Source organism: Anneissia japonica, unplaced genomic scaffold (genome assembly GCF_011630105.1).
Source record: "Anneissia japonica isolate Jap-2015-1 unplaced genomic scaffold, ASM1163010v1 scaffold287761_len698747_cov189, whole genome shotgun sequence".
Classification (NCBI taxonomy): domain Eukaryota; kingdom Metazoa; phylum Echinodermata; class Crinoidea; order Comatulida; family Comatulidae; genus Anneissia; species Anneissia japonica.
In genome coordinates, this window is record NW_022715691.1 from 96,975 (window position 1) to 123,925 (window position 26,951).

At 32.1% G+C, this 26,951-nt stretch overlaps 1 protein-coding gene across 2 annotated transcripts in view; it reads right to left on the bottom strand.

The window, feature by feature from the left end:
- Window positions 1-26,951, bottom strand: part of LOC117109302 (peripheral plasma membrane protein CASK-like) — a 43,778-nt gene that overhangs the window by 12,264 nt on the left and 4,563 nt on the right. For both annotated transcript variants that reach the window (XM_033251571.1, XM_033251572.1), the window contains exons 2-4: window positions 18,709-18,795; window positions 17,973-18,056; window positions 3,131-3,334 (exon numbers count right to left, since the gene is read on the bottom strand). In XM_033251571.1, coding sequence (XP_033107462.1) covers window positions 3,131-3,334; window positions 17,973-18,056; window positions 18,709-18,795 — 375 coding nt within the window. The remainder of the gene's footprint in view (window positions 1-3,130; window positions 3,335-17,972; window positions 18,057-18,708; window positions 18,796-26,951) is intronic.

Here is a 26,951-nt window from a genome sequence, read left to right on the forward strand (position 1 = left end):
ACAGGATTGTGGAAACAGTAATATGATAACAACATAATGTGGGAATGACAAAGTAACTTTAAAATCATATAGAAAATGAGAATATCAGATCAGATTTTAATGTGGTAACATGCTCAATCCAAGCAAGTCACATGATAGCTCAGGATCTTTAGATTCTAATAAGCATGAAAGGATTGCAAGCACGGCAAAAAAATTGTGATGATGTCAACATGAGACTAAATATAAATTTGGTCACATGTTCAATCATAGCCAATTATGTGACCGCTCAGGATGTTTCTATTTTTAAAGGCATAGAAGGATTGTAACCTCAGTAAAATGAAGACATGAATATATGGTGAGAATGCTATGTCAACTACATCGAGAATATCAGACATGGGCCTTCAATTAGATTAACTGACTAACAACTTCGACCCAGCAGGCATTCGACTCTCTCCACTTGAGACAACCAGGCAAGCTCTCTCCCAATGATTTTTTTGACGCAGGAAATTTAAACAGTTTTTAACTATTATTTCTTGAAAATACTAATATAAGTATTTGCAGAGTATTTCTATTCAAAGTCACCAGCGATTCTTTAGGAAATATTTGTGAATATGTAATGAGAATAGAATTCACAGTTTAAATGTATCAGTAGATGTAATTCACTGACGAAACATTTTGTGGAATATTTATAATATGCATAGAACCATATACATAGATTCCCAGTAGGGGCATTTTGTAGATATTTAGTTGATAATTAAAGTAATTATAAAATTTAAAAATGTTATTACATAATATATTATCAAGGAGGTGGTAATTTTGTAGATTATTTCATTATCAATTAATGGTATAATATCTAAAGAATATAATATATTTATATAATTAATAAATTTTATTCTATAAGTTTTATCAAAAATCCTTAAAATAGTTGACAGACTAGATTACTTAAATATTAATTAATGTTTGGTTATCTACACAATATAAATATAATTATATTGATATTTATTATTTAATATATTATCTGTTCTATCAGTTAAATTATGGAATGAAAAGAATCCTTTGTCAAAGATGTGGCACTCTAGTTTCTTGTAGGCAGCGCTGTGGCATCTGTATCTACTCTTAATTTTAAGAGTCAGGGTTAAGTTACGCTTGAGTAAACACACCTCAATAATCTTGCGTTCTTTAAAGCCTGATAAGATCACAAGAGGTCAGAGGCCATGTGGATGGTTGAAACCAACACCAGACATCAGTTTTAACTATGCTAAATTAGGAGAGGGAAAGTTTGTGAGAACAGCCCAATGAAAGAAAGTTGCTATAATGCTCATTTGTCTAGTTTTACGTCTGATACAAACCACATATGAAATGTATACAAGAAAATGTCTCTCTCATGTTTTGTAGCTAAGACATTTGATATTTGTTATGTTACTTTCATCTAGCAAAAATGAAAATTACAATTGACTACTTTTGAAAATATGACTGTCATCCGAACAACTTCCTTCCTAGCAAGACAACATGAAAACCGACAAGTAGTGTGTTACACGATGACCAGCATAGCACAATCAATTGAAATACATTTGGAATAACACATATTCCGCACACCTCATGTTAATCTATTTTTAATTTGATTGGTAATTATGACTTATGGACTTAAAAAGCTTCATTTAAGAACACATACTGACATAATAATACCTCTTTGCGTTAATGATACGGTACTTGTATTACGGTTAAATGCGATTGGAATTTCAATGCAAGATCATATTAAATGTGCACGTATACTCTATATCTGTTTGAATATTATTTTTTATGCCATTACATTTAATTTGTAAATCATATGATCTTTTTGCTTTGGAAACAAAATTGTATGCTATTCATTGCCATTGGTTTTTGCTGGAATAAGCTTAATACTGTGTTGAAATAATGCTGATTATAATTCTGAATAGATCTTTTTCATTAATAATATTTTCCAAATGTATATTTAATACTAATTTACGCTTACAGTACTTTACCTTTAAGCAGTAATTGTTTGAAAGGATTTAAAAACAAATACCTTTTGAAACTAATGAATACTTTGTATGTTCAGAAATCGTACACTAGTTAAGGTGGATATTTTGTTATACTGTATATTATTATATTGTTTGTTTATTGTATTTTTCCAAACACAAATAACAATCAGGTAAATAACTTAAATTAGAATGATAGAATTCTAGTCAATAAATTAGGAGCAACGCAAGATAAGATGGACAACAAAATAAGTTTGAAAACAAATTTTAAGGCTTGACCACCAGTTAAAATCAAAATGAAATGAAGAACACTATAGAGGATCAAATAGCTACATTATTATAAATAAATAAGAAGATATAAAAGAAAGATATATTGGGGTTTGTATGTACAATAATTACAAAAAAATATGCCATGGATACATGCGTGCCTATTCACCTTTTTGCATGGGATGAGTGCCTATGTCCATGCAATAATGTAAAGGTTACCATAACATATACAAATGTTAGCTCAGAAATTCTTCAATGCATTTACACTGTCTGATCAATGGTAACACACAACCTTTCACTATTCTCATCCCATAAGAATCAACTTTCTTTGACAAACTGATTCATGGATTCTTTTACAGACAAAGCATAAATCTTTTACTGGTACCGTATTACCGTTAGCAGGAATGATATATGTACCGACAGAAGTACAGAAGGCTAATTTATACAAAATTGAGCGGCTTGAAAATTGATATATGCTTCTAATAACATGCTCTTTTTTGCCGCTACTTGTAAGAGTAAAACACAGCGATTACAGAAATATTTAAAACATGCAATGAAATGCTAATTTACTAGAAAGATCGCTTTTAGGATTGAAGCGGATTTTAGAATTCAATGAATTTTGTAAATAGCATTCAGTTGTTTGGTCATTGTTTGTGCACAGGTCTCTCTACATGATATACAGTCTACTAACGCCAACATATGTAAATGGCTGCCGAATGTCTGTAATGAGACGGCTTCAACTACCAGTACCAGTAATAAATAATAAGCAAGAATGTTGAAAGTAAATTGTATATAAAAAGATAAATTTTTTTAATCTCATAATTTTTAATATCATAACATAACTTGATTATAACCAATATTTTTAACAAAAAATTATCGCAACATACCATTGGTTCCTCTGTGTTCCTCTGAAACTGTACCAACCGGACCCTCGTCACGTTCTCCATGTTCTGAATCTCACCGTTAGGAGGCTGCTGTGAATTTGGATCCTGTCCGTTGATTAAGAAAGGTGAAGTTGGGGGCGGTGTTACTCGGATTGCGTCGTTACTATATACCTCATGCGCTACAACATCATGTGTTTGCAGTAATGCCTGTGAAAGATGAAATGATAGCGTTAATTAACAGGCTCTCGCTTCCTGCGCGTATTTAACACATCACGTTTGGAATTCTCCAATGAGTGCTCTGCATTTATAAGTACCTACAAATAAGCAAACCAGTCACGGCAACGTACATCACACACAACAGAATGAATTTGTTCTTTGTTCAATTCTGTAATTAGTATTATTTCTTCAGAAGGTGAGCAGGCTGTTCTTGGAAAAAAAGAAACTTCAATATCCAACTTAAATCTGATTCAATATACTGTAAGATTAAACTTCAATTATTATGTGATATTATTTTAAAATTTTTCCTTTGAAAATCTTCACCATTTCTGATAAATGTTGACAAAAAGGAACACAAAAAGGAATGTTCAGGAAAAAATATAAATGTAAAGTAATATATATGGTACAACAATCATTAATGACAATATAAATAATAATAATAACAATGACAATGAACCAATGAAGATGATAATGATGATAATGATGATGATGACATGATGTTGATGTCATGACTATGATAATGATTATGATGAAGACAATGTCATGGTTATAATGACAATGTCATGATGATGGTGATAATGACAATGAATATGTAATGATGTGATAATTATGATGATGAGGATGATTACGATGATAATGACATAATTATAGAACAAAATATGTCCACATCCACATCATTCTGAAAATCTTCCACCACATTTGGTTTAAGCTGAACACAACAATTGATAAGAATGTCAGAAAGAATGGAAGATAAACATAAATTAGGAAAATTGCCAATTATGATACAGTAGCTGAAGACAAGATAAAAGAAACCACTGCTTCTGCTTATCTGTATACATTAGAGAGCACTCCTTGTACAGGGATAGCTCCCTAGTCAGTTGTAATTCAGTTTTATCACCTAGGTTTTAACTGCCTGTCCATTCTATTGCTATTGTCAATGAAAGATTTAAATCATAATATTATACAAATGAATTTTTCATAGATCTATTGAGACCTAATGATGATATTAATATAAATTGAGCATTAAAGAAAAAGATTTTTTTTTCTCAGTAATTCAAGAAATTGGAGAATCTTTGAGTATATTTCTCCAATTTTCTAGGCTACAGCTACAGATTATGTTTGTTCCAGCATCACTAGGTGTCCACAAAAACGCAGGATTGGTTCAAGCATTAAATAGCATCGTAGTAGCTGGTCATTAGCTATCTTAAAAGGACTAATCCTGCACTTTCATCTAGGCCGCAAAAACTCAGAATTATAATTCAATGCCTTGAAAACCACTAGAAGTACCAATTTTGAGCCTTACTATGTTTGTGCCATGGGTATACACTATAACATGTTTTCTCACAACTTACAAAAATAGGCTCCCAGCAGGAGCATGTGTCTACTGCCTTATACATAAGTTGTTTTTTTTTTTATTGTATCTTATGTTCTTCAATATGCAGATGTGTGTATTATTGTAGTGTATCTGGAGTTTTCATGAAAATTTTCGTTCATAACAATATTCTGTATAGGCCTACTACTATATTACACTAAAAACACTTTAAAAATGAGTAACTTTGGGAGTTACCACGTCATGTTGCTGATCACGAAGAGTAATACCATGTTTTAGAGGGCGTTCTTCTAATGACGGTAAAAGGCATTCGTGGCGAACGTGTGCTGCGTCTCTATAATGCGTGTTCGAGTTTTGAATGCAATTTTGTTCGAGTTCCGAACGCTATTCGATTGTCAATAGAGCACCCCCTACCTCGTGGTAGTTGTACCCATCATGCCTAAACCGGATTTACCCTTTTCCGCCATCTTTAATTGCTACATCATGACATAGTGTCTACGCTCACGTTGGGGGCAGTAGACACAAAAACTATCTATGATGGTATTCTGAAACGAAAATGGAATTTTTAAGGTGCATTCATTGTTTTAAAAAAAATAAGTAAACTAACTGAAATAAATTGCATTATTCATGAATAGCACAAAATATATATATATATATATGCCCCCACCTCCTCCCCCTTTTCCGTTAACACAAACTTGGGCCAATTTTGGGGATGGGCTTATACCTTGGGAATCTCCTTTTCACAAGAAAATTGACAATCCTTTTATTAAACTGGTAGCATGTCCAATTATTTTCAGGAATGCCAACCAAAAGGCAAATTTTCAGCATCCCAATTCCAAAGCAAACTCTTTAATTTTTTTTTTCAGAAGGTATTTGTGAGTTAGCTGAGCTACTCATTGAAATCATAACCTGGGCTCTTGCCAAAAAAATAGGCTTGTATGTAAAATTTGGAGTAATGCAGGGGGTGGACTTATACTCAAAGGGGGATAATACTCGAGAAAATACAGTATTAAACTAAACTGGTATAAAAATTTGATGAAGTATGATTAATGATTATAAATTATTCACCAAAGTGTGCGGTGGTTCTCTCAGTTACGATAATTACCTCATTATCAATTACAACTGAAATTTTTGATGCATTATGCTACGATATTTGCAACGATTCCTTTTGAATTCTGTTGCACAAGTTTTAAAATCATACACCTAGAGCCACAGAGGCCTTCTATAGCAACCACATGGGTCTCGTAAGTCTTGTTGAAAACATTACACAATCACTCCAGAGTCCTCTCAAATAGACCTAAAAAAACATATCCTCGGTTTTAACCACTTAGAATTTTAACGCATTTTACCGTCATTCGCGAGTCACAACCACTTTAAGTTTATTTGACAACTCAGAATTTATTCAAGTTTACATTTTATGTGAGATTTTTTTTTATCTTCTTGTATACTACTGCCTAAGCTTGCAAGTTAGAATTACTGTAATGTCGTAACATGGCATTGACACGCTTAATATAGCTTTTAAAAAATCGGTGGGCCTATGATGCAAATCACTTTGAAATCCAATGCCTCGTAAAGGAACTCTAAATGTATTAGCCTATTAGGAGGAATACACTTGTAAGCAAGTGTAAAATATGTAACCTCTAGTTGAGCATGTAGTCTGAATACATACAACATTGAAAGTTCAGAATAATTGTGGCAAAGACAAGCCAACCGGTCACTCCTCGCAAAAATCAATTTTTAGTTATTAATACAGGGTTAAAAAGTAAAACAAGAGTTTAAAAATGGTAAAAGAATCATTCAAATCCGACATTGCGTTATTAAGTTACAAGAGTTTAAACTTACAGCTGTTTAGAGAACAATATTTGAGAAATCAACCTTTTTCTGCATTTCTCGAGCAGAGATCATCATCAAGTCGTTACAAAATGTTATTTTAACATTGAAAATGGGGAAAATAACAGCATAGCATGATGTATTATAGATATATAAAGGTAGCGTAGTGCAATAAAATAGATTTCAAAAATGTTGACATTCCAGCATGTTTTTGCCATTATCTCTGAAACACAATTTGCGACAAGTGACTAGTTTTTTCTTTGCCACAAATGTTTATATTCTGTGGGCTACACCAATCACAAAGCAGTGGCAGATTTACACACCTAGATGTGTAGGGCCCCTCTAAATTTGTTGAAAATAGGGGAAAAAAAACAACCAGAAAATTATATTCAAATTAAAGTTTTGGTGTAACATTTCTGGCCAATTAGAGGTGCCGTATAGCCATAAAGTTTCATGATGGGATTGTATAGGCCCTTGATTTGTAAAAGTCCCTTGCTGGGCCCTTGTACATTGAATTCTAGGAACAGCCACTGCAAAGACCAGACAAGTGTGGCAAAAAAACATTCATTAAGTCGGCACTAGAAATCTGCACATCATTAACATATTACATGAATCGTTAAATTTATCCGATATTCCACAACTGTGTGGTATTCAAATAATGACGTATATAACCTGGTATTAATAATTCTATATCCCACCTGTGAATGAGTATAAAGATATTGTTATCTAAAAATAATCACTGCAAGGAGTGTAGTCCACAACTTACCACAACAAAGCTATCACAGCATTCACTAACAGCTTAACATATTAAAACCAGTTGAATCAACTTTGGTCCTGATCAATATTTTACCTGAGTGAATTTCACCAATTCTATAAGAGGAGGCCTGTTTGTATTTCACCAATTCTATAGAAGACTTGTTTGTATTGTACAGGTGTCAGCTTAATCACCGGCTAAAAGGTGTAATCCGTATCTTTGGCAAAGTTTACCTGTATCATCTCCTTGGGTTTTAATGCATACTTATACAGCCTAGATGCTCACATCATTAACCCCAATTATTGCACCAGTGTACACAAAGGCATTGGTGTATTAAGTGAGTATGGTAGATTAGCAAGGGGTATGCAGAGTAAACTGTTCTATACATCAAAAGTATGGGTCATAAAGCATCAATTATATCACAGTTAGTAAATGAACTATTATTCCAAAGTATTTATAACAGGTAATATGCCTCTTCTGATTGAGCATGGCTATGAGATGACCTGGAAAGAATACAAGGCAGGGGGCGTATGTAAGAGTATTCACAGGAGCAGTTGATTGAAGAGGGGAAAAAAGTTGGGGGCTTAAAGATTAAATAGGGAAAACCCAGCTGCCTAAAAAAAGAGTAAAATGAGGTGATTTTTAAGTACTTGTGCCTCTAACAATCCTGCAAGCAAGCAAGAACCTCCTGGAAAAATCAATCTTCCGCAAATTCATGTATTCACTATTATTGTGTATCACAATGTGCAACAAAATAAAATTAAATGTGTTAGAAAGCTCATTAACAAGATCAGTGCTGGATTCAATTCAAGTCTGAGAGTGGCGTTTCCAGCCATCTAGAGGTGCCATAATCATACATTTTCTTACCTCAGCCCAAACCATGGTGGGCCTGAGGTGGTCTACATCATCCATCTATATGAAAATCCCTCCCTAGGCCCACATTATTATGACTTCTTGGATCGACCTCCTGCTAGCCTCCTGGACTTGATTTCTTTCAACTTGGGACCCCTAAAATTGTATCATCTTAAGATGTAAGGCATACTGACACCTTGAATTGGCAGTAAACCTACAACATTCAGTTTGATGTGTAAAAGTGGATACCATATTAATCTTTATGTGTAAATTTGTTAATAGAATTTTTTTACTTTTTGTAGACTTTATTATGACTTCCTGGATCGACCTCCTGCCAACCTCCTGGACTTGATTTCTTCCAACTTGGGACTCCTAAAATTGTATCATCTTAAGATGTAAGGCATACTGACACCTTGAATTGGCAGTAAACCTACAACATTCAGTTTAATGTGTAAAAGTGGATACTATATTAATCTTTATGTGTAAATTTGTTAATAGAATTTTTTTACTTTTTGTAGAAAGAATGCTATTCGTCTTGCAACATTGCGCGAGACGTCACCATTTGGTTCGATCCTTCGCTATAAATTATATTGGCCATGATTGAGACTGGAAAGATTCTGGGAATACTGAATTTTCCATCTTTTCACAATGATAGGTGCACCAACAGGACAAAAAATTCATTTGAAATTATTGTCAGTGGCCAGATTTTTTATAGCAGGATACTGTATAAAATATTCCTTGCTAAAATTATAACAACATATGATAAAGTGTTTGTGCTTTGGTTATGGATGCTATGCATAATATATCTAGCAGATATTGCCAACTTTATTGATAAAATAAATATATCATTCATTTTTTCTGATTATGTATTATTCATTTTTACTGAATCAATTCTATTCTATGGTGACAGTTACTTAGTCCTACGAGTCCTGTCAGTTTGAATTAAGTACAAATAGGTTTTACTGTCCTACTGCAAATTCAGCAGATAAAATATTGCTTGTTATTTGAGTCGATCTCAGAGCACCATCAAACATCTTTTGCACTAGATTCTTGCATTCACTATAAATCTGATTGAATGATTGGTTTGCAATACACAACATAAAACTTTGCAATTTAACAACCACATTGCTACAAATTGAATCACCCTGAATTAAAAAAACACTGTGTTCTAGTTGCCTATTTGCAGTACTGCGTATGCATGGTAAGCATAAAAACATGAAATCAAACATTCAATGATATGTCACATTGCAGAGTTTATATAACACTGTATAACAATTGGTAAAATTTTCATATCGTTATTATCATTCATATACCAGTGTAATTAAAATTAAATATTAAATTTAATACACTTCATTTAGAATAATAAATAAAATTCCATGAATTCAAAATTTCTTAAAACCAGGATCTGGAAGAATTTTTATTTTTTTGATATGTTGTGCTAACTGATTTTTCTAAGACTCAAAAAGCATATTTGACAAATAAACCTGGAGTGGCAAGATACAGATTTTTTAATATTCAAAAATTGGGGAAAAAATGGGTGATTATACCCCCTTTTCTCCCAGTTTTTAAATATTCAGAAAACTGTATCTCAGTATTAACTGTTCCAGAGTTCTTCATCAAATGTGCTTTTTGTGTCTTAAAATAAATCAGTTGTACAACATCCGGAGCATGGTTTTTCAAAAAATAGAATGTTGGTAACAGTGAAGAATCTTAAATACTTTCTCTGATATCATTTATATGGAATGATAAAGAAAAACCAAAAAAGGTAAACAGTTACTTGAGTATATATATTTAAAAACAATAATTAAATTAATATTATATTTCATTGGTATTTTTCCTAGATTTGTCTTTTTTCTACATTGATATTAAGATTTTCAATAATGTATGGTGACTAAAATGTATCAATAAGGAAATACTAATATATCTAGAAAAATCTATACACTAGGCTGAAATTTCATATCAAATTAGATATTAAACACTAAGTTTCACATTCTTGATCTTCATCCTCTTATGGAATTTCCTATTTATATATTTTTTCCCAACTATAAGAAACCATATCCAGCATTATGTTTAGCAGCATGCTAACACAAAGTCATTGTTCCATTAAGTTGTCCTGACACTACCTTAAAAGATGTTTCTCCAATAGTCTAATTGAATAAGTATTGACGATGCCATCTTGCTCCGGGCTCAACTAGGTGCAAGTGATGGACGATGCCATCTTGCTCCGAGAGGAACGAGTGATAGATGGCTTGAATCAACTTCTTGCACGTTTTAATAGTGTGAGTTTGTTCTTCCCGAAGCATATTAGCGGTAGCTCTTCAATAAATTCTCAACAGCTAAGAAAATAACTTTGTCAAGTGTCTCAAAGTCTACAACTCGCGTTCACTCGTAATTAATCCGACGTACGGCTCCTCGCTTAGTGAACACATCCATAAACCTTAGCTTTGATTCTTATTAAGAATGCCCAAGATTTTATGGCCTTTTTTCATTGCTGAACTTGATTCGTACTAATTAGTAACGAGCTGTAAAGCATCGTTGCAGGCCTTTTAAGTCTCGTAATATTTTTCAAAATGAAGAAAGCATCAGCATCAAATTATAAATTTTCGTCAATTTATTTATCAACATACTAAAACTCTGCATCTAGAACACCAAAAAATGTTTAATTATAAATAATTCATTAACGATAATGCTCTTTTCTAATAACTAGATTAGCAATAATTAGAATCAGGTCACTACCTCTGCTTCTTAACTGTAGGTTTATAATGTGGGTTATCAAAACACAATTAATGAGCATATCGATTGTGCAGTTGTACAAAAGTATCTATTCTAACTGGAAGGACCTAAGGGAATGAAAATGATACAAAATCTTTAGATTCATCAATGGTGACCCTATCCTAATACTGTTCTACTTTCCAGCAAACACCCTTCCTATTCTGCCAGTTTCTCTAAAAGCTGGTAAAGAAGAGTTTGTATTATATCAAATAAATAAAAGAATATAAACATTACATTGAGTTCATGAAAGGTTAACATTACTAGTATAATTTTTTTTCTAGAAAAACTAAAATATACAGTAGTTACCAGTGACTGGAAAAGACCAACGGGTGAACAATCGCACCTCTGATAGTGGCCGATCCCTAATTGCACAGATAACAAGATATAAAATCAAGTATATAAAATTTTAAAATGTAACATTAAAATTTGCAAAAATGAACTCTATGCATAAAAGAAAAAATAATATTACTTATCAAATAAGGTTTTAATTGGTCAATATTATTAAATATTTTGGATTATAAATTAATTATATGGGCTGAAGGGCTAAAGTGGGAAAAAATTTCAATTGAAATGATCTATACATTTAAAAAGAGCAACAGTGGAGTATCTTGATTCTTATGTTACTTAATAAATCAAATACATTAATCAAAAACAGAATCCGAAGTTGGTTTTTATATATTATATTTCAAATAATCTTGAAAAAAATTCTATTGTAAATATTAATGATTGTGATAGTAATTTTATTTATGTAAATTGTTTAAAATGTAATAAATTATATATTGCAATATAATACAACTTTTTTAGTCTATTTTATATTGTATTTAATGATTATACAAATGTTTCCAATTTTTTATAATGTACATGAATTACAGTTGTTTAACGTTTTATATGACATTTATTCTATGTAAGACAGTTCTTTAATTGACTACGGTATCTTATTTTGTTTTTATACAATCTATTTGACGCAATCCATTGTAATATTACAATGTCAAATCTGTAATTGATTTAACCATAATATAAAATTCTAGGCATGTTATATTTCAAAATTTCTTGGAAATTTTCCCATATTTTTGGATCATTAGTAATGGTCGTACGACAGCATGATTCATTTGAACTTAACAACAGTAACACTGGGGTCACTAATATATTTCACTGCCATCATCATTAATAACATTCATTCAAAAAGCACTATATAAAGTTTCTATTAAAATTCTATATTATGACCTTAAATCAAGAGTTATGATATTTACATATCTTAAGACTTCATATACTCTGAGTAATTTAAATACCTCAAATTCCTATATACGTTTTAATGTAAATAATAAGTGCTTCGTAAGCGTATATAATTCTGCATTCTTGACCGAATACAACTAGTTAGAAAGGCATTCTAATTTATGCGAGAGTTTTCTCTAATGGTGTCTCCAAACGACAGAACACCTGTCCGAAATTTATCCTCATGGGACCAATAAATCAAACGCAGGTTAATGTAAATCGAAAAATTAACAAAAATGACTAGAAAAAGATTATCAAAGATGAAAAAGTCAGACCACAAATAGGCTACTGAAGTTAATAATAATCTACCCAGACATAAATTTCACGTACAGACAGCCCAACCTGGGATGCAATTACCTGTAATTTGTTAGTTTTTCTTGGCCTAGGCACAGATAAGATCCGGCAAGAAGATTGGCTACCAGTACTCTGTTGACGATAACTATGAAACACTGCTCAAAAATTCTCTCACATAATTGATTGTAAATGAAAGCACTCCTTACCTTGGAGAAAAGGTAAAAGGTCAAGCTCTAAAGATGACCCCTGCATCTGCCAACCTCTTCAATATGTCATTGGTACCGTTGCCAAGGTAACCACGTCCTGATTAGCTGGGATGGTGGGCTGATGTGTGACTACATTCATGTTACTTTGTGGCTAAATAAGTTGTAATCATCCACAGAAACTACCCCAACAAGCATTGACTTACAATAGGTCCAGCAAAGATGGAATAGAAAATGGAATAACCCAAAGAATAACTGATTTGAAATTAATAGTTTAGTTTTTAAGTGCAACAAAAATGGTTGAGTCCTAACTCTGATTGATCTTATTTCTTCATATTGCAGGTATATAATATCTCTAAATCTGAAAGCCAACATTTCTTAAATTGATGATATTATAATTTATTTATTGAAATAATTTCATCTGATTTATTCAGCGAAGATGATACATTGGTATCGATTGAAATGAATCTGCTCATTTGTCAATATTATTTAGTTTGAGCTCTGAAGATAAACAGAACATGCATATGACATACCTATTTTAATTTAAATTAAAGATAAATAATACTAATAATAAATTCAGAGAAAAAATAATACAAATTACAATAACAATGAATAATAAGTGAACAGTTTAAGAAACAATCATTAAATTGTGGCAAAATTTGGAAGGCCATTCAAATTTCTATCAAAAGATTTCAAAAGGATAAAAAAAATTACTGTATCAATTTTCAATGGAACATTGAATCAAACAAACAATATTACTTGCCGGTTTACTGAAGTTTTAATAAAAAAGGTACTTACAATAAATTACCAGCCAATATGTACCATAATGAATATAGAATAGATATTTAATGTTTCTATCTAATTTAACGTATAGTGACATGCATGTAGAATTTCAGTACTTTGCATCGCTTTTAACCAGAATAATTGGCAAAGGAAAATATATTTGTTATAATTTTCAGATTCTCAGTATTCTTATTTACAACATAAGCAATTTAAATAGTGAATGTTAATGATGAAGTTTATTTCAATACAGACAATAGGTCTACACTTTTAATGGTGTAATCTGTAAGACTGCAAACGCTTCAATCCCATGCTTATATTCACTGTACCGCAACTCCTAAATAAAATTAATCATGATTGTAATTGCAGGACAGCATTGCGAGATACTAATTAGGAATCTAATTAAGCAAATACTGAATAATCATTACATCTTGAGGAGAGTTTATGCTCTGCAATCAAGATGTTCATTAGCCATAATTGGTTATTACGTATTAATCTCATCACCGTTTAGATGTAAACTGATTTGTATGCTTTCTGTCCATGTATACTAAAATCTATTTTATATTCATTTCTATTAAATACTATGCATGTTATACTGCTTATGAAAGTCCAATTTACTGTATATTATTTATTTTTACTTGATTTCTTAAAGGGTAAAACACTGTTAAATACAACTTTCAATGTTCAATGTGTGAACACATGTTCATCAGAACATCCGATACAGATATGTTTACTTGTTAAACAAGAATTTTACCTAAATATTTATTAAGCCATGTCCAAACTATTAAATCTTATTTGACAAGAGAAACCGCTCACCGGTCCGCGCGTTCCTCCAAGCTTAAATACGGTACAGGCACAAGTTATTATATTGGGTTTATTGGAAAGATCTTTTTAAATAATTAGAATGTATATTTGTACAAAAAAAATTATTATTTAGAATGTTCATTTGGACAAAATTAAAATATTCTAAAATTGAAAAAAAAAAAAAATTCTTAAAATTGGGGAAAAAAATTGAATACCAAGACGTGATTTGAACTCATGACCTTAAGTTCTTTAGAACACATTCTTAACCGACTGTGCCATCCATGCGACATGCCCTATTAGTGGTAATGGCAGTAATGTACAGACCATGCTGAAACCCCTGTTTTGTTTTGTAGGTGTAAGGGGAACCCTGGAGTCCAATTTAAAAAAAGGGCGATGAACATTTGTTGGAAATCACCTCTAGTTAATGTGTACAAAATTTCCTGCATGTCCGTTCAAAACTTGTGACGCTGGACGCTTTCAAAGTTTTGATAACAAAAACAAAAACAGCCGTGAGATTCTGGGGTCAGTGCCTTGAGCTGATTTAAAAACATGTAACATGCTTGAATATGGTCATGATGACATCACATCATGACCATATATGGGAACAACCTGACTATATATGGGCATACAGTTTATGGTCAAAGAAAATGTGATGTGTGTGTAGTGTAGTAGTGTAATGATGCAAGTTGTGAACTGATTTAAACAACTAACATTGCTTGAAATATAGAGGGCGCTATATATTAAAATGATGATGTCAGAAGTTGAATTCAAATTTGACTGCATCCCTCATCACCATAACATGCTTTCTAATTATTTGTTACAAGGTCATGCTATTTTCAGAGACCAAAGGAGTACAGAAGTAAAGCTGAAGTCTTGCGGTTTGAAATGCTTGAATTCCAATTCCACGGTTCCAGGTTCAAAGCCAGTATATTCCCTTGTGGCTAAAACAAATCTCTTTAATATCTTTTCCACTAAAGAAAGTAGTGACAAGTCACGGATGACAATCTTTACATTTTATTGTAATGCAAGCATTTTAGCTTTGCACTCCCATTTTGTATGCGTGGTCTTTATAACTTAATAAAATAAAATAATTTAAAAAATAAAAAAGGTTCTTGTCTTGTCTTCTTGGTTTTGCTCTCCATTTTTTCTGTACAATAATTCCTTCCCCCGCATCCCCCACCCTTCTTTCTCACTGTCCCATTGGATGTTCTTCTCACACCATGACAAAACAATTAAACTGTACTATTCAAAAATTCCCTGAAAATGAGTAAATAAAATATAGAATATGGATCCATGATGTTTTTTGGTGTTTAATAAAAGTAAATTCATAATTAAAACATAATAATGGTTAAGTGTTCAAGAGCAAAGGCTCAAACCTTTCTTGTAGGTGATCAGCCATCTGCCTTACTGATGAATGTTTGCATCAACATATTTCCCAAAATTTTACAAATTTCTTTCATTAGTAGCATATCAAAATATCTAGAGTGCTGTAGGCCTATACATACAGCTAAGTTATAAATAGCAGAATACACAGATGAGGGAAATAGGGTCAAGGAAATGTAAGAGTAGTTGAAAGAACTTTGAACAAATCACATGTCTAGGAAACAGGATCAGCTGTAAACAAGGTATGCCATTCAGGTCAAGGCGAGGGAATCCTACTTGAAAGAACACAATCATATGGACATGAAATGATAATGTTCTCAACTAATTTCACCAAAAAACACAGGAAAGGACCTAATGCAGAAAATAAATGGGGCCAAGATCAACCTACATTAAAATGTAATAACTGCTAAATTTATTCATACATTCATAAGGCTAATAAAAAGAGATTTATTTTATTTTGTACCTTTTTCCTACATTTTAATGTTCTATCTTCCATAAATATTTTTTTTTAAATGTGTGTTCCTTTTTTTCTAACCTGCATGGTGTCATGCCCAGCCCAATTTGTCTATTATTTAGTGCAATAAAATGATTATTTATAAATATAGGAATACAATTACTGAGAACTAAAAAATAAAAAAAATAAAAAATCAGCAAAGTTTGTTGAAACTGTAGTGTAAGAATAAAAAGTTACTCTTGCTTAGTAAGAAAATTCATCCTAATAAGTAAAGTTTTAGAAAAATTCATCTTTATGATTTTCATCTCATTATATTCATGCACTTTCATTTAAAAACTACATTCAAATTTTTCTCTGTACTGTATTTCTCTGTATTTTCAAAGACAAAAATGGCCATGTGAAAAAAAATTAATACTGGTGATACATTTTAATCCATTTAATAAATAAATCTGATATTACACTATTGTGATACATCTTTGTGAAGACATAGCCTTTCTGCTATTACAATTCCAGCCGGAGTGAAGACTCGGTGGTTTCAGTGGTATTCTCAAACGTTCACATCTAGGACATTCTATGAGGCAGTAAGCATGGATCAATATCATCCCTCCGGAAGGCCCCGGTAACTGGCATGCATCACTTTGTGTTAATCATGGTGCAAGTTACATAATTCATCAATTTTGTTATGATCAATATCCATTAGTTTAAACTTACTACTAGTAAAAGAGTGGAAGTATTTTGCATGGCAATTACTTGTTATGGTTGGACTTACACCAGAAACTGGGGCCTTATACCAGAAACTGGTGGCTTATATCATATCCCTCCATGCTTATACCAAAAGATGGTGGTTTACACTAGAAGGTAGTTGTTTATACCATGTCTATACTAGGTGGTGATGAAAGTTAATACCAAAATGTGGTGGTTTACAGCAGAAGGTGATAGTATATACCAATACCTGGTAGTTTATACCAGGAGGTATTAGTTTATCCAGAGTGATGCATTGATATTTACATTGAACAAAAAGTCTATGTTGATCATTTTACACCTGATTTTTTTGTTAAATATCCGAACTAAATCAGCAATTTTGTTGCCAAGTCTACAGAAGTACAGGAGGTTTACTTTTGAAAAGTGTATTGGACTAGCCCGTTGCCAGCAAAGACTAGGCCTACCTGACCACAAATGCAGTAGGCGCCAGATAAGGCCTATATATCCGTAATCGAATTTTGTGTTGTTTACACTGGCGACTCCAATGTGTACCCGGGTTGTCCAACGCTGAATGCGTCCCACACATCAAACTCAGAATGTTTGGCAACCTGAGTCATTTTTTGCTACTTACAGTACACTAACCACTAATACGGAGTTCCTCTTTCCAAGTATTGGAAAATTTCGGGTTGTCTCCGGATTATTGCTTGCAGTGTAAAAAAAGGGTATAAGTAGGTTCGTATAACAATGCGCAGGTTACTAGCTGTAATGATAAGTACTCCCCCAAGGGGTTCAGTATTCAATCTAATGACCGCGGTATTGATGTAAAGCATAAAGAAGCGTTGGCATGATGTAAGACTATCATCACCATCTGTATTCCACAACCACCGATGCAGTTAGGGTAGATGGCCAGGATCATTTCTGACATGAGTGGGAATCATTTCTTATCTTGCCTTTCCTTCTGTTTTAATGTCACTGACAGTCAGGTTATGTTTTCATATTTATTATTTAAAGATAGTTTGTTGTTAGTGCAGAAAGCAACTTGTTTCTGAAGAGCGAAATTTGGAAACCTGCTAATACGGACTATGAATTTTAGGTGTTGTCTTTGGCTGAAATTTAGAGTTGATCCAGAATGGGTGAAACAAAATAATGTATTACTGCTTACTTGCTGTTAAAAATTAGATGCAGGAAAAATCACTTACTCTAAAATGTGGATGGGTAAGAATTCGTTGGAGTTCATGACCTTCGGAATTGCTCTGAGGAAGTTTCTGTAACAAATCCGTTAGCTGAAAACACAAAAATGTTTCAATGACATGTGACGCATAAAATCTTCAAAACGGAAGACATACATTTTTTAACAGCCGAAAAGTAAGTCACAGACAATACCAAAGCACATTTCATTAGATGATGTCAAAAATAATTAAATTGATTACTAGGTAAATACAACAAAAGTCAAAATGACAATAAAATGTGAAATTGTCAAATGGAAAGAACCAATAAAATGGTAAGTGAAAAAACTCAAAATAATGAAAGATGTTTGGATATCTAGAAGCAAAAGCTAACAAGTGAAAATTTAATAAGTACAGCTAGCAGAAAACTAACAGAGGATAGTGAATTATTGGATAATTTAGTGAAAATCTAATAGAGAAAGAAGTTGATTGGATGGGTGAATTAAAAAATTATTAGATAATTAGACCACAAACTTAATGGAAAATATATTCATATAAGAAAACTTTAAATAGTGATTATCTAACAGAAACAGAAAGTAATAGTTAAAATTAACTGGATGGTGAAATCTAAGGATTATCAAATGAAGGAAGCTGACGGGTATTTGTGTAAGAAAACACTCAAAAGGTACAACAAGATGATCGGATATTTAGAAGCAAAATATAACAATGATAATCTTACAGAGAGAAGGCAATGAATATATAAACTTACCTCTCTAGTTTTCAACGTCACATCCGACGGAATATTCTTGCGACTTGGCGGTTGATCTGTCGATTTTGTATTGATCTTGTCGTAAAGCTGTAAAACACAAAGAGAAAAATTGTTTACCGCTTGCTGTCGTACGTCCAGGAGAGAAGCCATTTTTTTAACACGTGTATTCAGTGTAACGTTGAAAAAAAGACTACTAATGAATGGTTTGACTCATCTGGGGAAGTTTGATTCATTAAAGGAAGAGAGCATTTCCCCCCAAAAAAAGTCCAGCCTTACCTAAGCATAACCCTCAGCAAACACAGCGGGTTAACGAAAAATTATTGCACCGTCACCTCTAAAGTAGAGCAGGTTGATGAAAGAAAACAATTAATGGTAAGCTATACAAAAATCTGTGTCTTGTAATGGAGCAGAGAAAGGTTACTTCCAAGTCTAACCCATAGGGCAGCACTTTTTTTATACCTTGTTCAGTGGACTCACCACCCGAAGTAATGATGATTTCAAATAAAATACAATTTTTATTTTTGGACAAATAGCGTACCCGATGTCACGAAAAAATGCATTCATGCAAAATATAGGTCAATAGACAAAAGTTGAGGACTAGATACGAATAGTAATAATAATAATAATAATAATAAATAATAATAATAATAATAATAATGGTCGACGTATAGAGCGCATATCATAGAGACCTCTACGCACTTAACATAAATCAGAATACAAAAACAGTAATACTTAACTAATCCTACTCCTTAAACTAAGCATGGTTTGGCCGTTGGTTCAGAGGAATAGTGTTAAAATTGAAAAAAAAAAAAATCCTAGAATTGATCAAAAAACCAATGTAGATAGGCTTGTGAAATTTGTTGTCTCTATCATACTTACGTTGTGAGTAAAATGGTAATAAAATGTTTTTCAAACACTAATGCAAGTTAATGTAAAGGTAGAATTTCCACAAGGTCATGGCAAAGCTATGTTTGTGAGTTGATACTTCTAGTTCTACATGTAATATATTTAACACAAATAAAAAAAACGTATGATCCCTAAGCCTTTAAATGGGACTTCTACCCAATTTAATCAAGGCAAAACAGTGCACTAACTAAGTTTCCAAAAAGTAGACCAATTTACCAAAATGATACACGAGACATGAGCTAGGAAAAATCAGCAACATTATATGTAATAGCACATCTGTGTATAGGTTAGCATGCATACCCATTAACAAGAAAAGGAGACAGTGAGGCCATACCTTGATCATATCAACTTTAATTTATAAATATTTACTTTGTTTTTCATTGCTTGCCAGGAACATTATTGATCAGTCCCTAGGCTTGTCTATGACCTGGAAGGATCATGCACATGAAATATGATACTAGTTTTATAATAATTTTCAAAATCCGATGCTCATCACATTCCCTGTATCCTTGGTAAAGGTGTTTTATCTATGTTTGACTTTTTCTACTAGAAATATACAGTAAATTGGTACAATGATGTGAATGTAGGAAATTACTCCATGTTCAATTACATACTCATAATGGGCTATTCCACAGGGAATGGGGATGGCTGCACAATTCTGTATGCTAAATTTTGTACATACAGTGATATACTGTATCAAGGTATTTTTATTCAATAAACTTTTGTCATGGCAGTTTGCAGAATTGAGAAAAAATTAACAAAATAGTACATTAAAAAAAAAATCATTCTTAATATTCATTGTAATACTATTGTCATTATTATTTAATCATTACAATTATTATATTTATTTATTACTATATTAATATAACAATTATTACTTACATATAAATAAACAAGTGAAATAATTAAAACATTAAAAGTTCTTATAAAATTTAAGATTCAAAAGACATTTAAAAAGAAGTAAAAATTGGGATTGCAGAAATTACAACAGACAATAGTCAGAACTTCAAAAGTACAACCCAACCAAAGGACATAAATGAGTGATTAATTTAAGCTCATAAGTAGTTTGGTATTATGTGTTCCACTCCCACTAAAGACAGGCACGAACAGCGAATGCAAATCCATAAGAAACGCAACATAATGTGTGCAATGGATCATTTTTAACAAGACTACTGCCGACAACCAGCAGACGCCATTAATGTCGTCAAACGTTTACAGATAGCGAAGATAGATTCGTCGGTCGACGGCTAAATGACTAGGTGCGTGTCTGGCTTAACACAATACACAACCTATTCTCTTTATTATGTAATAAATACATGATGAGAAATCACTCATACCCGTAGTTATTAGAACAAATTTTAAATAACAGGCATCCATCAATTGCAAGTAATTCACAATGCAATTTGTATTCAACCATCATTCCATTCAATATTAATTTTTAATAGGTTCTCTATTTTTTATGATAATAATTTTCCATTATAAATATCAATGCAGCTCATTAATAGGCTCTAGTTTTGTGATTAATGTTAGCTTAGATAATATATATTTTGATTTTAGGCTTTTTCATTTTATGGTTTAATACTATATGGAATAACAAAATATTTTAGGTACTGTAAATGTAACAAGTACCTTTGTCTAGTTCATAACTAATATCCTGGATTTTTCTTATTATTACGCATATCCGTTTTGAACCACAATGGAAAATAAGTTTGCCTTTTTTGGTACTTTATTGTGTTTTTATCCAGGAATGTTATTTTGTATTCAGAATAAAGAAATAAAAATAAATAAAAATCCCCTGCTTCTTGCAAAACATACAACATTATTATCACAATAATTTAAAGTTGTTCTATATTTTCAAAACATTCACAATTTTTACACTTTATAAGTTTACCAAGATATAATTTGAATATAAATATGGTTCACTTGTTTACAGATACTTTTTAAAGTTGTTCGATATTTTCAAAATATTCATAATTTTACACTTTATAAGTTATAGTTACCAAGTTACAATTTTAATATAAATATTGTTCAATTGTTTACAGATAATTTATAATTTCATACCACAATATATATTTTATCATTACTTTTATATTTCAGTAGTTGGTACAGCAGTTTAAGGTTTTAAAACACATGAGGTTGGAGGTTCAAACCCTACAAAATTCAAATCTACATAAATATGTCTACTTATTACTTGTCATTTATTATTACTTTTTCATTTTTACAAAATTACAAAATGGTGCAAAACATATTTTATTACAAACAAAACAGACAATAAATTTACTGATAAAAAAAAAGCCTGATACAATGTCATTCATTGCAAAATTTTGCATAATACCTCAAAATAGTAAGAACTACATAAGTAGCATCCTTAACATGTTGTAAAAACACAGCTACCATATTAATTGTCAAGCAAGTGAAGCAGACTTAGAACAGATAATTAAGATCAATAGACGGGCTATAAATGTCTTCACAACAATTTATCGAATTCAATGAAGCATGAAATTAGGGTGGCTTTGAAAGCTAATGAATTGATAGTTTAGGATAGCTGTACTGTATTAGGTGGTGAATCAATTGTGGGATATTAACACATATAAACCATTGCTTCAGCACATATCTTGTATCAAATCAACTGTGGTACACACCAATGCAAAAAGGTTAATCATTGTTGTCATATTCATACGCCAAATTTGTAATTGTCTGTCACAAACATTGTCTGCGAAATCATGTATAAAAAATAATGATTAAGGCTATTCTCATATCTGTATGTTAAAACAATTTAAATTGATTTAATAATATACAATTATACATTTGTCCATGGTTGTTAACTAAAATTTATGCATAAATATGTGATGGGTGGTAGGTTGTGGTAAGACAGACGAGGGTTACACAAAACTAATAGTTTGTGACGATTAAAACATTAATGGAGAAATCATGTATAATGACTGATTATTACTGAAAGGCCAGTCTAGTAAATGTGTGTTCTGACAACATAATTAATACAAATATACTTGTCAATGATAGTTAACTCAAATTTATGTACGTAGTATGTGATGTACGGTATGTTGTGTCAACACAGAAGAGGGTTAATCAAAACTGTTTGTCATGAATAAAACATTAAACGGGAAATCATGTATAATGACTGATTATTACTGGAAGGCCAGTCTTGTATCTGTGTGTTCTTACAAAATAAATGATTAATACAAATGTACTTGTCAAATGATAGTTAACTCAAATTTATGATAAAAATGTATGGTAAATTTTGGCAAGACAGATAAGGGTTATACAAAACGAATAGTCACGATTTAAACATTAACCGAGAAATCATGTTTAATGACTAATTATTACTGGAAGGCCAGTTTCGTACCTGTGTGTTCTAACAAAATAATTGATTAATACAAATATTATTGTCAATGATAGTTAACTTATGCATAAAGTATGTGATGTTTGGTAAGTTGTGGCGAGATAAATGAGGGTTGCAGAATTTCCACAAGCTGGCTAATGAAACTAGGCAAAAACTATCAGTGAAAGGTTAATTGATGTTTATATGAGTTTTACTTGTAAACAGGAACATGAATCTGTACCTGCAAGGTGGTAATAAGTGGTGTTACTAAACAAATCATGCACAGGAAAATAAAAAGGTTGTTTTCCTCAAGTGAAAAATGTATATTCAAGCTCATACCTAACACCTACTGTACCAGGGGATGGATTTCTGGGAATGGGCTCCAGAGGGCCTTCGACTTGATTGAATATAACTTAAATATTTAAACATTTTACAGTTTAAATTAAAACAATATTTATATCAGTATGGTTTCCAAATGCTCCTGCAAGCAAGCAAAAAATCTCCTGTAAATACCCATCTCCTGCATATTCAGAATGTCTGTATGATTTCATTAAAGTGATTTATTGTCTCCCTAAATAAAGTAAGTTGGCCATGACATCATCATGGGCGACAAAATATATGATGATGTGTTAAGTTTTACCAACTTGGGATCCATGACTTAAATTCCCCATGTTGGCCACCAATGCTACGATAGTCCAACTGACCTAGATTTTAATATCATCACAGTCACAATCCACAAAGTTTTAAGTTATTCAAAACAACTGTTAATAAAGCATCCTCTCTGTCAGAATCCACAAAGATTGCTGCACAGTAGTAATAACAGATACAGAAACAATAACTACAACAGTCAATAGTGTGCAAGTTAATTTGCAATGATAGATTATGTAGACAGATTCCATTCCCATAAAGCAATGTAGTAAACAATTACACTAAAATATTTCATGACCAGAAGGGATGAAGAGAAGGAGTGACCATCTGAAGTAGACACCCAGTGATGAATTAAGAGAACAAACTGGACAGATAAATAGACAAGAAGCTGGTGGACGGTTGTCCAAAGACAGGTGGCTATAATTGAATAATTATATATAAAATAAAACAACACGCTGGTCATATGTAATCAGGATGATGAAACACCGATTTCAGCATAACAGAAATGAAGATGTCGCTGATACGAGTCAAGACGAGTGGAGATGACAGCTAACTTGTCAGTGTTTTGAATCTTTCCAGAATATAATTATTGCTACAACAGAACTTATGTTCAAAAAGAGAAGTGTTGTTATAGTGCCTATACTCCAATACTAGTGTCTAAAGTGCCTATAGTCCAATACTAGTGTCTAAAGTTCATTCAACATCTTTTATTAACAATCATTCTGTCTGGCAAACAAATCTGACAACATTTATTTGCTCATTCATTCATTTTTAATAAGATCCACCTTCGTTTGTTTTACAATCTTAAGTTATTTCAAAATAAATACACTGATTGATTGATTTGAGTCAGTTTTTGCTGATTTATTACTAATTTTTAGCAGATTTTCATAGACAAAAACCTAAAAGGCTATAATCACTGGGCTGAGCAAAAATATTATGCTCATGTAGTTAAAAATCAACTAATTTTGTCCGCTATCATCGATCCCTCACTTAAACATCAAGCCCTTAACTTAATCTTCTACTATTACCACTACCTTACTAATTAATGATGAAAGCATCAAAATATATGCTATTAAGTTAGAAGTTCTTCTCATAGAATGGCACCCCAGGCTATTGGAAATCAAGACATTGCAATATTCATATAATATTGGAAATGTATTAAAATACAGAAATGTGAATGTGTTAAGTGATATAAACGCTTCACTGATCATATATTTCCTTCCATCAATAATGCATTAGAAATTCATGAAGCATTCTCTTAGCTCACTGAGATGGTCTTACAAGAGATATACAAATTCTGTACGAGGAACTACTGTAGTGAGATGAATGCGTTGCATAATATTGTAATGTGTAAGTTATATTTAGAACTCTGCAATTAATGCTTTCATATATTTCTATGCAGGAACTAGAATATGAAGACCAACACACTGGACCACCCAGATGAAAAAGCGTGAATTGAATAAAATGAATAAAGAACAAAGAACAATAAAATTGAATGACAGGGTACATAAAAACATAGAATGCATATTAGCATTTACTTACAGTATCCTATGAAGTTTTATGAGTTTAAGTCTTCTAATAGTAAGCATTCTAGTATTTGAGATATTTTGGTTGCTGTTGAATGTTGATTTTGCATATCATCATTCAAATACATATTTTTCATAAATCCACAGTTATTCTCCTATGCTTTTTGAAAGTATCAACAAATTTTAATAAGCAAATTGTATGCACTTTACAATTAATTCTTTTAAAAACGTTACATTAAGTATCAATGTTAGAATGTCAAAGCAATACCGATATCTGGTATAAGATTATTTGAGGCCAAATAAAAAATGAAAAAAGTTTCTCATTTCCTTATGTTTTCTATTAACTTTTAAGAAAATCATTGTTATTTGCTATTTTTTTTTTATGTTGTGGTATACTGAATAAATTCAAGTTATGCATCCTTTTCTGGGTCATCTCCTCTTTACTTTCATGAGGTTAACCATTAAAAAAATCTGACAGAAATGCAATCATCTTCATAAGCATTGAAAATGTGGATTTCTATGCCTGGCATACTATATGGTGTGCTTATCTGGGAAAATGGAGGTGGGGCAAAGGAAGGCCTCACCCATTTTTTTTCTCTATTCCGAAAATCAGATGAGTAGCATGTTCTTTAACATACTTGACCAAATGTTTAAGTACCGCAACTGAGTGGTTGTGGCAATCTTGGACTGAAATCTAAATAGTATTACATATTTCTATTTAATTATCAATACCAAATTAGGCTAATCCTATTAAACATTACATAATATATTTGTTTCCATGTTTGTATATACTATTTCAAGAACTGATTAGCAGAGATTTAAACCAACATGAGTTGTGAGAGAAGATTACAACAAAATATCTAAGATGTATCATGACCACAGCTGAACATGTTTTGTAGCCAAGTGTACATTGCAGCGCATGAACTGGACAACTTGTATCGCATTCCATTACATTCCTCCAATGAAGATTGACGAGTTTAAGTTCAGACCGCCATCTAAACTCGTGTGCTAACAATGACAAAAACGTTATGGATGGTTATCTGCCTTCATGCTGATGTCAATATTTCAGATGGCCATCTGTTTTCACATGGGTAGATGGTTATCTGCATTCACACTGGTAATATTCCAAATGAATATCTACTTTCCCACTGGTAGTATGATCTGCATTCCTGCTGGTAATATGGGTAGATCGTTATCTGCATTCACACTGGTAATATGGGAAGATGGTTATCTGCATTTATACTGGTAATATGGGAAGATGGTTATCTACATTCATATTGGTAACATGGGAAGATGGTTATCTCCATTCACACTGGTAATATGGGGGAGATGGTTATCTGCATTCACACTGGTAATATGGGGGAGATGGTTATCTGCATTCACACTGGTAATATAGGAAGATGGTTGTTCGCATTCATACTGGTAATATGGGAAGATGGTTATCTGCTTTCACATTGGTAATATGGGAAGATGGTTATCTGCATTCACACTGGTAATATGGGGAGATGATTAACTGCAATCACACTCATAATGTTTAAAATACTGTAGTTAACTGCATTCATTCACAGTGGTAGTATGGGGACCTGTATTCACACTGGCAATGTTGCAAACCTCTATCTGCATTCACACTGGCAATACTGTTGATGGTTATCTACATTCACACTGGCCATACTGTAGATGGTTATCTATATTCGCATTAGTATAATATTACCAATGGTTATTTGCATCACACTGGTTGCAAACGATCACCAGGATTTCACTTAGTAATATTACAATAGTTTAACTACATTCCAATAGGTCCACTGATTAATCTTAGATGAGAT